The 12,751-nt window shown below is 39.1% G+C and overlaps 1 protein-coding gene across 2 annotated transcripts in view; it reads right to left on the bottom strand.

Annotated features, from left to right (window-relative positions):
- Positions 1–12,496, bottom strand: part of dennd1a (DENN/MADD domain containing 1A) — a 184,997-nt gene extending 172,501 nt beyond the window's left edge. The window contains exon 1 of one of the 2 annotated variants that reach the window (XM_088282175.1): positions 12,078–12,496. In XM_088282175.1, coding sequence (XP_088138301.1) covers positions 12,078–12,094 — 17 coding nt within the window. In that variant the 5' untranslated portion in view covers positions 12,095–12,496. The remainder of the gene's footprint in view (positions 1–12,077) is intronic. The other variant, XM_088282176.1, reaches the window with a different exon arrangement.
- Between the last annotated feature and the right edge of the window lie 255 nt (positions 12,497–12,751).

The following is a 12,751-nucleotide window of genomic DNA, read 5'->3' as shown; positions in this document are numbered from 1 at the left end:
GTGTGGAGAGGGTCCACACGTTCAAGTTCCTGGGAGTACAGATCTCCGATGACCTTTCTTGGACTCACAACACCACAGCAGTGGTAAAGAAGGTCCACCAGCGTCTGCACTTCCTGAGAGTCCTCAGGAAATTCAACCTGGGCAGGAAGCTGCTGCTGGCCTTCTACCACTCGTCCATCGAGAGCCTGTTGACGTACTGTGTCTCCACCTGGTACAGCGGCTGCACTGAGGCGGACAGAGTGAGGCTCCATAGGACAGTCAAAACAGCGCAAAGGATTATTGGCTGCCCTCTCCCCTCACTGTCGGACATCTACACCCCCCGTGCCTCAGCAGGGCTCTCAACATCGTCAAAGACAATACCCACCCAAACTCCCACCTGTTCGACATGATGCCCTCTGGCAGGCGCTACAGATGCATCAAATTGAGGACCAATAGACTGAGAAAGAGTTTCTTTCCAAGAGCCATCTCTATTCTGAACTCTCACACACACACGAGACCACCCTTACCTTGCAGAACAGCATCGTGATGTGTTTTTATATACCCTTCAGTTTTATTTTCCATTGCACTCTCTTATTTATCTCATTTATATATTTGTCTGTATTATTTTTGTATTGCACTGGAGAGGGGAGCTCTCTAATCTCGTTGCACTCTTGAGTACAATGACAATAAAGGGATTTCTAATTCTAATTCTAAATGTACGAAAACTAGACAAAAACATTTTTGGGGCGTTTCCGTCGACTAAAACGAGACTAAAACCTTTTTGAGTTTTCGTCGACTAAAACTAGACAAACTATCACGAATAGGAATGACTAAATGTGACGAAAACTAATAAGCATTTTCGTCCAAACAACTATGACTAAGACTAAATCTAAAATGCCTGTCAAAAACAACACTGGTTGGAATGTCAAATACTCAATCTGATTATAAATTCCCAAAAGGCTAAAATAACAAATAATTTGGTGCCCCAAAGACTTTAAGTCCTGGATCTAAATAAACTAATCAGTGGTATGTGAAAATGTTTGGGTTCAAATGTTCAATTGTTCTCTATCCCAGCTGCAACACACCTGATTCAAATGAGCAGGATATTTATCAGGCTTCTTCGGAGTTTGCTGATGAGCTGATTATTTTAATTCGGTGGGTTGCAGTCAGCAGAGATTGAAAGCATGCAGGAAAGCGGCCCTCCAGGACTGGATATTGACACCCCCCTCCTGAAGTATTTGAAAATGTTCTAAATGCATATTTTCTTGTTTTTTAAAGCGTGCCAATTAGTATTTTATTGTGTTTTTTTTAACTAATTCAAATAAAACCTTTTTAAAGTTGTTTTGCAATCAGTTAATATTTCACTGCTTTTTACTCATTGATTTTTGAGGTTTTTGTTGTGGCCTATGGTATTGTTTCCTTTTTTGGCTTCTTTGAAAGTTATATAAAATAACTGGACAACTGCTGCTTGTTGCAAACAAAGTATCTGTTCCAGTTTAATATTGTGCAAATGTGTCCAATCTTAACATCATACGGTATGACAATTAAGATGACTATACATCAGCAAATATGGTCATGCTGTACCCCCCCAAAAAAGGTGCGACCAAATCTGTGCTGGTGCGAACAACTGAAAAGGTTTCTCGCACCCGGGCTCCCAGGGGAGAACTTCGTGTAGAGGTCTGCTGGCGCAAAACACTGCAAATAAAAAAATAATACTGCTGATATTTCAAATAAAAACAATACAACTGGCTTTATGCTTAGTTTTCTACATTTCATTCAAATAACTGTGTCCATGGATTAATTATTCTTTACCAATTCTGTTTTCAGATGGACTAAACAAAGCAAGTCTAATTTAAATTTATCAAGATTAACAACCAGCACTCAAAATAAATAAAGTTGCTGACTGAATGTATTTGTTAGTTAATGCACAGGCAATATTTAATGTTTCTGTTTTCCGCAATCTACTCCTTGTACAAATTCTTCTCAGGTTTGCTTTTTTTTTTCCTGTATCCACTATTGCTGCTGAAACAAATCACATTTCTCCATTATGGTACTAATAAAGAAAAACACTAATGTCCATTTCTTTCATTTTTAAAAATGTTTACTTTAATGGTATTTATATATTAGACATCCCAATAATGTGAGAAAAAAAAGACAAAATCAGATGTGTTTTCCCAGGACAGCAATGATATGTTAAATATATATTATAATATAAATATATAATATAAGGGCAGCACGGAGGCCGACTGGTTAGCATAATGGTCTCATAGCGCATAGTTCGTGGGATTGATTCAGGCTCCGGCCTCCCTGTGTGGAGTTTGCATGTTCTCCCCGTCCCTGCGTGGGTTTCCTCCGTGTACTCCAGTTTCCTCCCACATTCCTAAAACATGCATGGCTGGTTGATTGAACACTCTAAATTGCCCCTAGGTATGAGTGAGCGCGGATGGTTGGCTGTGTGTGCCCTGCGATTGGTTGGCAACCAGTTCACAGCGGTTGCCAGCCTACTGCGAGAAGATAGCTAGAATAGGCTCCAGGACCACCCAGGACCCTTGTGAGGAGAAGTGGTCCAGATAATGGATGCATGGATATAATATGAGAAAAACACAAGGTGATGCAGGCATAACATTTATGCATTTCTGTCGTACTGAGCAGTACACACGGAAGGGGATACAAAGACATAATTAACATTTGTTATCACGATTGGACAGTAGGGTCCAAATCTCTCGCTTATATGAAATAAACAATCTGTACCGTGCACTCCTACCCTGCATGCTCTTGATGTAATATGCTCCTGTCAGTATTAGATATTTCTAGAATCTATAATTCTATTGATTATTCTAGCGATTAATCGGATACACATTGATTTTGCATTAAAGTGTATTACAAACCATTTTCCACTCTGATTATTGTTTATTAATAACTTACTGTTATTTTGTATTTAAAAAAGAAAACAACTAAACAATTCAGCAATACCACATGAGAGGGGTTAATGATTTACTCACCAACCTTTTTAAAACTTATTAGGTTTCTGGTTTGGTCATTGTTCTCCAAAAAAGTAAAAGCAAATGTTTTCAAATGCCTTATTTTACCTAAACAATAATTAGACTACTTTCATGAAGGATTACAGAAATCAGAGAATAATTGTTGAGAGGCTAAATTCAGAGGATTTTGCAAAATTTCAAGTTTAGGAAACAATTGCTCGATAAGAGTGTTATGTCAATTAATCTATTAATTTTGCCTTCTTTAATATAATTTGTAAAATTTCAATGATTGTTGTTTCATATTTTCATACTTTATTAAGGCTGTGCGATAATTCATTATCAATATGTATCACAATCGGTACGTGTTCACATCAATAGAAAATAAAGAAGATAAAATGTTAAATGTTGGGATAAAGGTTAAATAAAAACAAAATTAAAAACCAACACTGTTTATTTTAGTCTTCTTTAGCAAAGTGCATTTTCCTAATTTAGTCCTTGAAAATAAAAATGCTTGGTGGAAAAGAAGAGTGAAATGTGTATTTCTCTTTGTATTCATAGACAGTTTCACAGGATTAGTGCAACTCTGCATCATATACAGTATTGGTTTAATTTTAAAATGCACAAAACAATTTTTTTTTTTTTTTTAAATGCACTAAACTTTGTTATACGTTGTAACACAAGGTTACGTTTTGGGGCCCTTGCTGTTTTCGTTTTACCTGCTGCCCCGAGGTTCCATCTTACGAAAACATGGAATTTCCTTCCATTGCTGTGCTGATGAAAGTCAGATCTATGAGCAAAAAAGTTGCTTTCGCCTAGAGACAACTTTTGTCCTGCCGAGACAAAATCAAAATCTGGATGTCATTTAACTTCCTGAATTTCAATGAAAAGAAGACAGTGGTTATGTTGTTCGGTCCTGGGCCCCCTGGCATCTTATCTAAAGCCAACAGTCTCAAACTTGGGTTTTAAATTAGACAGTGACTTTAAGTTAGATCAGCAAATCAATGCTGTTATTCCATCCAGCTTATTTTATCTTGGACAACTGGCTAAAGTGAAGCCCTTTATTTCCCAACAGCACTTAGAAACAGTAATACGCGCATTCGTTACATCTAGGCTAGATTACTGTAATGCACTTCACTTTGGAGTCAGCCAGTCCTCACTCAAGCGCCTCCAACTGGTCCAAAATGCTGCCGCTCGCCTCTTAACTCGCGCTTGTAAGACAGCTCACATAACCCCAATCTTGGCCTCTCTTCACTGGCTCCCAGTATCCTTTAGAGTTCGCTTTAAGATACTTATGTTTGTCTTCAAATCTTTAAATGGTCTCGCCCCAGCGTACCTCTCTGAGCTCCTCCACCCCTACGCACCTGCCCGATGCCTCAGGTCTGAGGACCAAATGCTGCTGGAGGTGCCGAGGATTAGGCGGAGCCTCAGAGGCGACCCTTTTGAAGACACATTTTTATTCTTTAGCATTCAACTCAGCATGAGACTGTCGCTGTTCTGCTATTATTCCGGTATCTATTGTAAATGTGATTATGTGTTTTAATTTGTGTTCTAATTACCTGCTAATTTATATGACGGTATATAGTAAGCGCTTTGTTACAGCTCCAGCAGTTGTGAAATGAGCTATATAAAAAAAAATTGTATTGTACTGTATTAGCCAAAAAACAGAACCAGATTTTAATCGGACTACATCCTAAATGTCCAATACTAGCACTTATAGCCCACATGATCAAAACTACTACTCTTGTAAAGGAGCTAATGAATATGGTCTGGAAGTCACCATATTAATTAAACAATATTTAAGTTTGTGATAAAAAAAATAAAAAATTTTTTTTTAAAAATCACACACACACACACACTGCTGTCATTCACTTGAGATTCGTGGCACAGGCTCGCTGGTCAGCCAGAACGATGCTCGTGGGCCCGCCTCCGTGGTGAAGGCTTCAGGCTGTTGGCTACCCAAGGGGTCGGATGAAGGAGTGTGAAGACAAAGGAGCAGTGCCATACTTTTTCAACTGTTTTACATCATAGTGCGTCGGGCACCATCGTCCACGGAGCGCGCCATTTCGTCAGTGGGGACACTTTGTGACATTGAGTGCGCATAACATGTGTGCACAAGCTCAAGGTAGGGGTGTGGTTCAGGAAATACATCTACCGGCATTATGAATTCAAGATGGGGCTGGGCGATATGGCTGAAAACTATATTGTAACGCAAGTATGTTATATCGATCGATATTGAGATATATCAAATTATTATTATTACTTTTTTTTTTACTATTGAAAATAAAAAAGGGAAAAGGGCTGAATTCCGATTTGTTTTAATTTAAAATGTAACATTTAACCTTCAAAATGCCACGGAACTATGGGCCGTTTTGTCGCATGCGCGTCCGCGGAGGGTGCTCGTTAGCGGCTTAACTGCTACGTACGCCCGCCTCGCTTCTCCGGAGCTGTCGTGTGATGGAGCTACGGTCAGTTTCGTCCCGTGGGTGTCTGGGGATGGGTGCTTGTTATCGGCTGAACTATTAAGCAAGCCTGCATCTCTCCCCCGGAGCTAAAATGTGTGATGGAACTGAGGGACGTTTCCTCAAGCTGGCCGATAAGTCCACCTTTCGCCACCCGTTGTATTTCCTCAATGGGAGGGAGTTTGAGACAAGTTGGGCAGAGATAGGTCGAATCTGCTCCGTTGTTTTTTTTTGTTTATTTTTTGGATCCATAATTTATCTAGGTCTTCAATCCTGTTCCTCGAGGGCCGGTGTCCTGGCCGTTGTCCACCTCTCCCTGGTGCAACACACCTGAGCGATCGTTATATAGCCTCTGCAGACCTTGCTGATTATCTGATCATTTGAATCAGCTGTGTTGCAGAAGGGAGAGATGGAAACCTGCAGGACACCGGCCCTCGAGGAACAGGATTGAGGACCCCTGATCTATACCATTTTCTATTGATATCAATCACCCAACTATAGCGATACATATTGGCATCGAATTATCTTCACAGCCCAAATTCAGGATACAAAAAACTGAAGCGTTTTATTGATGTTTGAGCTGTCACGAAAGAAAAAGTAGCAGTTAAATTCAAGGTTGTGCTTGAAATGTTTGTTTTTACAAAAAGGTCTTTTCCTTCGTTTGTAGGGAATGGGAATTTTGACCAAATTTTGCTATTTTCTAACACTGTCAACGAAAAAAAAACAAAGATAGAAATATACTGTGGTGGCAAGGCGGGACTCTAACCTACGGTTGTGGTCCACTTTGGCTTGCTTAATGCCTTTTTTTTTCAGGTCAGCACGAGCCACACTGTATAGCGTTCTGTCGCCTGACCTGAAGGCGATGTCACGGGACCTAAGGAGTAAGTGGCTGGACATCGAGGGTTTTGTGTTTGGTAAGTCACGCCTAGGGCTGGGCGATATGACCTCAAATCAATATCGTGAGAAATTGACCAATTTTACCTCGATGACGATAAATGCACGATAAATTCCCCCCGTGGACTAAAAAAAAAAATCAAAATAAATGCAGGAAATGCATCTTGACTGTTTTTATTATTGACCAACTGGTACACATTACTTTCAATGAAAAATAAAAGTGCAAAAATCATTTGTATAAATTCCAAAATAGCTTGCTTTGCATGACTTGAACAATGTCACAAAGAAAAAGGGTACCTCTTGCAAAATCTTTTTCTGCAAATAGATTGCGCCAAGATGCTCTCATGATGTAAATAATGGCAAATAAAAAAATGCTAAATAAAATGAAAGAAAATGTCAATGCAAGCCAAATAAACAAGTGTGCATCATCGGGGAAAATGTGCCATCTCGAGTACTCTGGTGCGCAATCGCCACTTGTCATCTATGTGATGCACAGTCAGGCTCAATCAGGGATCCATGTTGCGACCCGACCACAGGTCAGATGTAGATGCAAAATGCTTGACATGTCTAAGCTCCCGGCCCGATGTAGTCCATATCGGGAAATACGGCTTTCATTAAGCGTTTAAATCCTGTGCGCTCCACTGTAACTAGAGGAGCTATATCTTTAGCTATGTGCTAGGCTATCGCGTCCACCTCTGAGACGTTCTCTCGTATGGTGTCACCTCCGTTAATGGGCTGTTGTCACTTGTCGAACCTTGCTTCTCACTTTGAACTTTTAGCACAGCATGATTGTGTTGTGGGTGGTGAAAAAGCTTCTGGATTTGAATCGCCAGCTACGACAGCGACGTCTGTTTTCTTTCTCGAGCAGACTGGTGGAGTCACGTGACTAGAGGCGCTGTTGCTGTCTTAAAGGGGCATGAACATTGCCGCAGACAGAAAAGGCTTTTCTTTTTTTTTTAAACACCTAATTTACCGACATGGGCAAAATTATTTCGGTCATTGTAATAAATTTTGGTAACGGTAAATTTTCGGTTTATCGCCCAGCCCTAGTCACGCCCTCATGGAACATCAGCTGATAAAGACGAGTCACAAGACACCATCATGTGACACTCTGAAGAAGGCGAAAGTCTCGCCGAAACATGTCAGGTAAAAAAATTAACCTAAAACGAAATTGTCTGCTCTAAATGAATCAATCAAAATATAATTAATAAGAAGAAGACAAAATGAACTTAATACAAATATTAACTGTAATAGGTTAGATTAACCTTTACACAGCAGTCGCTGTACAAAGCACATCACTCACTGCAATTTTCTAACCATTCGGTTGGCTGAGACATCAACAACATTAGCAGTAATAGGTTTTGTAATATTTGCATACAATTAAATGTGAATAGGGATTTCGCGGCCAATCTGGCGCAATCTATTTGCAGAAAAAGATTTTGCAAGAGGTACCCTTTTTCTTTGTGACATTGTTCAAGTTATGCAAAGCAAGCTATTAGGAATGTTTATACAAATGATTTTTGTACTTTTATTTTTCATTTAAAGTAATGTGTAACAGTTGGTCAATAAAAAAACTGTCAATATGCATTACGTGCATTTATTTTGAATTTAGTCCACGGGGGGAATTTATTGGGCATTTATCGTTATCGAGGTAAAATTGCTCAATTTCTCGCGATATTGATTTGAGGTCATATCGCCCAGCCCTAGTACATTATTAAATAAGTCAACAAAGTATAACCAAACTCAGTTTTGTGCCCGCTGACCTTTTTAAAAACATAAGCTACCATGCATGCCATTTTATGATTTTGCGTGCATGCATCCTAAGATAAGGTATTGTAACGTCGCTGGGAGGCTGAAGCATTGTACATGCCATGACTGTACATAGCATGTTGACTAGTGACTACATCCGCATTGAGTGATCAAGGGACTGTCAGCTTTCATGTTTGCTTATGTTTATTCAAGGTGCTGGAATCTCTCACTTACTCATGAGCGCCACAGTGTTTTAACATGCCTGCACCCAATAATATGGTGTGCCTTACATATGTGTTAAATACAGAAGTAGCACTTGTAACTGAGACTGCGCCTTTCAAGACGGAATGCCCCATGGTTGTGAAAATATGGAAATTTCTTTTTCTTTTCTTTTTTTTAAGGTTAAAAAAAACAAAACAATTATCTGGTGAAACTCGCGCCCAGCCCTACTAAGCACATTATGTTTAAAAAGGAGGTTATTTCATCTCTGTATGGACCAGTTTATTTGACTTTTTCATAGTTGTGTGGGCCTCTTAAGGGTTAGGTATTATGTGAAAAAAGGGTCCAGGTCTTTATTTTCAATAGTTAAAACAAACAAAAAAATCAATACATAGCTTATATGGACCAATATGAAATACATGGATCGTTATATACGTTTCAGTTCTATAGCCTAGTGCGGGGGTCAGCAACCCACAGCTCCAGAGCCACACGCGGTTCTTTCTTTTCTAGTGGCTCCCTGGAGCTTTTCCCTAATTTTTAACATGGAAAAATATGGGGGAGGGAAATATATTTTTTGTTTTAACATGGTTTCTGTAGGACGACAAATGTGATTAAACGTTTTTTGGACCGAATCATCAGTTCTATAGCCTAGTGCGGGAGTCAGCAACCCACAGCTCCAGAGGCACACGCGGTTCTTTGGCACCGCTCTAGTGGCTCCCTGGAGCTTTTCCCAAATTTTTAACATGGAAAAATATGGGGGAGGGAAATATATTTTTTGTTTTAACATGGTTTCTGTAGGACGACAAATGTGATTAAACGTTTTTTGGACCGAATCATCAGTTCTATAGCCTAGTGCGGGAGTCAGCAACCCACAGCTCCAGAGGCACACGCGGTTCTTTGGCACCGCTCTAGTGGCTCCCTGGAGCCTTTCCCAAATTTTTAACATGGAAAAATATGGGGGAGGGAAATATATTTTTTGTTTTAACATGGTTTCTGTCGGAGGACAAATGTGATTCAAGGTTTTTTGGACCGAATCATTTGCATTCATGGTACCCAATTGGGAGTGAGACAAAAAGTGCGATTCCATTACTCCTGGAGAAATTAGAGGAGGGCAAAAATAGGTTTAAGAAGTGGATTGCATCTCCAAACTCTACTACTGCTGCAGGTTTTGTTCGCAACCTGGGACATGAAGAAGTCATTCATCAACATATCACAACACCTATTTGGAGACTAATACAAAAAATTAAAGACATGCCTCTCTCCGCTAAGACGGTAAAGTGAAGGACCATTAAAATGGCAGGCAACATCAACGATCAGCTAATCAAGGACGTTAATTCAGAGCCAGCATATTCAATTGCCTGTGATGAGTCATGTGATTTGATCAATATTGAACAGAATGCGCTTTTATGCAGGTATGTGAAATCAGATTTCTTTATTGCATTTATCTAATTTCATCAAAGCAGTGAAACATAATTCATTAAAAGTTAAACTTGAGGCAGCATCGTACAACACAACAGTCATGTAGTGCGTCATTCTCTTAGTATGCACTGTAGGGAAAAAACATTGAATCATGAAGGCTCATTATGCATTTGTAGCCAACTTAGTCATTATAAGGCTTATAAAAGACTTGTAATTTTTTGCGGTTCCAGACAGATTTGTTTTTTGTTCTTTTGGTCCAATATGGCTCTTTCAACATTTTGGGTTGCCAACCCCTGGCCTAGTGCTAGTCTTTTTCTTTATTACTTGGGTATTTAAAAAAAAAATAGTTCTGTGTAGTTACATTTTGCATAAAAATATAACGGAATACTTAATTTTAACTTTTTATCTTGTTCAAGCCATTCCTTATGGAAGGATTTAACCTGATGCGCAAAAAGTAGGTAAAAGGATTCATAAATACTCCTAAGTAGATTGAAGGATTGTATTACGATTGGTGGCATTATTTTAAACACTTACGGGACAGAAGGTCAATTATTTAATTTAGCAGGTTCATATTTATTGAATGTTAAACATTGATTAAACAAAAAGCATTTATCAAATTAAAGTACTGCGCATAGATGTGATTGACAAGGATTGTAGTCATGGCGTTTACTGATTCATTATATTATTCTCATATGCTAAATTTATATTACTTAGTTTGAATGTAAGACCTCAAACTTGCACACATAGTGTTTTCATGACCCACACTCTCATTCAGAACAAACAGATTCAGTGTGCTCAGGTCAAACTGATGACAAACCAGATAGCACTTCATGGACAAATACGATAAAACATTCTCCACGTAGGCCATAGAAGATACAAACATATCAAGTTGGGCCGGGGAGGACGTCACAGGGAGGCTATCAAGAACACCAAAAAACATAATTTGATCTGGGAAAACATACACCACACAATCTGCACACCGACAAGATTACAGGGGAAGGAGAGACGGAGAGACTGCCGCCTGCCTGAGAAGGTCAGCATTGGACGTGGAACGTGGACCGGGCCGGGGGAAGGAGCAAGGACGACCAATTCAACCTACATGACACTTGACATAGAAAACCTCCTATAAAATGTGAGGCTGGGCTGAGATCAGCGCGCCATTTTTCGATTGTGCTCGTTCGAGTACAGTTTCTCGTGAGATTAAGAAAAATCCCCCCAGATATCTGTATTTGTACTATTTCTTGAACTCCAGAAATCGAAGAAACTAAAATATTGGAACTCTAATCAGCAGTTGTTGAGTCTTTATTTGACCCTTTTCTTCTTGAGTACAGAAAACGAACATGCATTGGAGCAAGTTTGGCTTTTAACATTTACTAAATGTTAATCATTTTCTCTGTGAGTCTACTCCAAAAAGATAAAATTAAAAATATTGAATATTAAAAAAAAATTTTCATTTCATTACTTTTATTTTATTTAAGAAATGTTGACTTGCCCGATCAGGCCCGTGAACTTCGGGGGGGGGTGGGGGTGGTTATGCAATGGCCGCGTGCAATCGGGCCAGTGTTAATGTTGAACTCTTGAAAAACTAACAGTGACAGATTTTATCACGGCTTATCAGTAAACTGTTTCTTCTCCGCTTTGAACAGTTTCTGTGAGGCTATGGTTGCTGCTGCACAAAACTCGATAGTGAATTTAGACTTGACACTCAATGAATCGAAGGCTTATGATTGCTATAGAAATAATAATTTTGGAGGGTTCAACAGTCTCGTGAACAGATGACATTTAAGTGATAATAGTCCAATAATGGTGCATTCAAAGACATTTGACTACACAACCTCACTTTGAAGTTCTTAAATCTCGAAATTTGGGTTTTACTTATATCTTGGATTGACCAAAAGCACTGCAACTCAATAAATAAAGCCAGTCTTCAAATATACAAGTTGAATTACGCTGTAAATCGAAAGCAGCTACTCGGACAGACGCAGTAAGAACACTTCAATACTATACTTAAAATGTATTAATACCTTCATAAAACACAGAAAAGTTAAAATTTCTACTTCACCTCAATTTGTCGGTGCTCACTGTCACTACAACGCAGTACTGCATTGAGGATGTCATTGACAGCACATGGTATCGAACAGTTTCCCAAATTAAACGAAAGCTGACGTGGTTGAACTAATCCGCAAAAATACAATAACGACCATGGTAATGTTGTTATTGTTGTTGCTGTGTTTTGTTTTGTGTTTTAGTTCAATTTTGGAGAACATGACTGTTTCAATATCAGGCCCATAAACTGTACGTAATACGAGCAATTGCTCACTGTGAAAAAGATGTCAAAACCAAGGATGCTAATAATGGGACAGCAAATATTTCTTACTTGATTCTGGATCCCATCTTTCGGTCCAAAACATGTACTTGCTGTAGGGTACAACGGTATCCAAAGCAAATGTTTCTGTCAGGTTTGAGAACCAAACAAATCCACTGTGTCCCGCAATGAGTTGTGGGAGTTGAAGTTTACTGCAGTGATGTAGCCAATACCGCAATACGTATGTTCTAGTGACAGAAACTACAACTTCCAAAATTCTAAGTAAGAAAAGTCTCGTGACTTGACGAGAGTCCGTACCGTTCTTTTTTTCACCCTTTTTGATATAATCTACAAAACGCGGTGGCATACATCACCTTTTCCACAGGAAATTAGGGCACACCGGAGAGAGATTAAATTACCATGTTGAAAACATAGATTCAATTGAAAAAAATTACTGAAAAAGCTCTATTTCTCAACGAGTTCCCCTCGCCAAACGGAAGTCACTACCAGTGGCGGCTGATGGAGTTTTCGCCTGGCAGGAGCCTGGAACAATATCCTACATTTCATATCATATCTTATGTGGATGTGGTTAATTCCAGAATTGGAGAACATGTTATGTCCCACCCATCAAATTTTAAATAATTCGCATTCCAAATAATACTTAAATGGGCTGTTTCTGAGTAAATGTACATTTCCTGAGGCCATAAAAAACTGAGAAAAGTGAATGCTCAAATATAGTTTTTAAA

The sequence above is a fragment of the Idiotropiscis lumnitzeri genome, chromosome 18 (genome assembly GCF_059441095.1).
Source record: "Idiotropiscis lumnitzeri isolate Australia: NSW breed Sydney's pygmy pipehorse chromosome 18, RoL_Ilum_1.0, whole genome shotgun sequence".
NCBI lineage: Eukaryota > Metazoa > Chordata > Actinopteri > Syngnathiformes > Syngnathidae > Idiotropiscis > Idiotropiscis lumnitzeri.
Note: the sequence above shows the minus strand (reverse complement) of the source record. Positions and strands in the feature narration are given on the sequence as shown.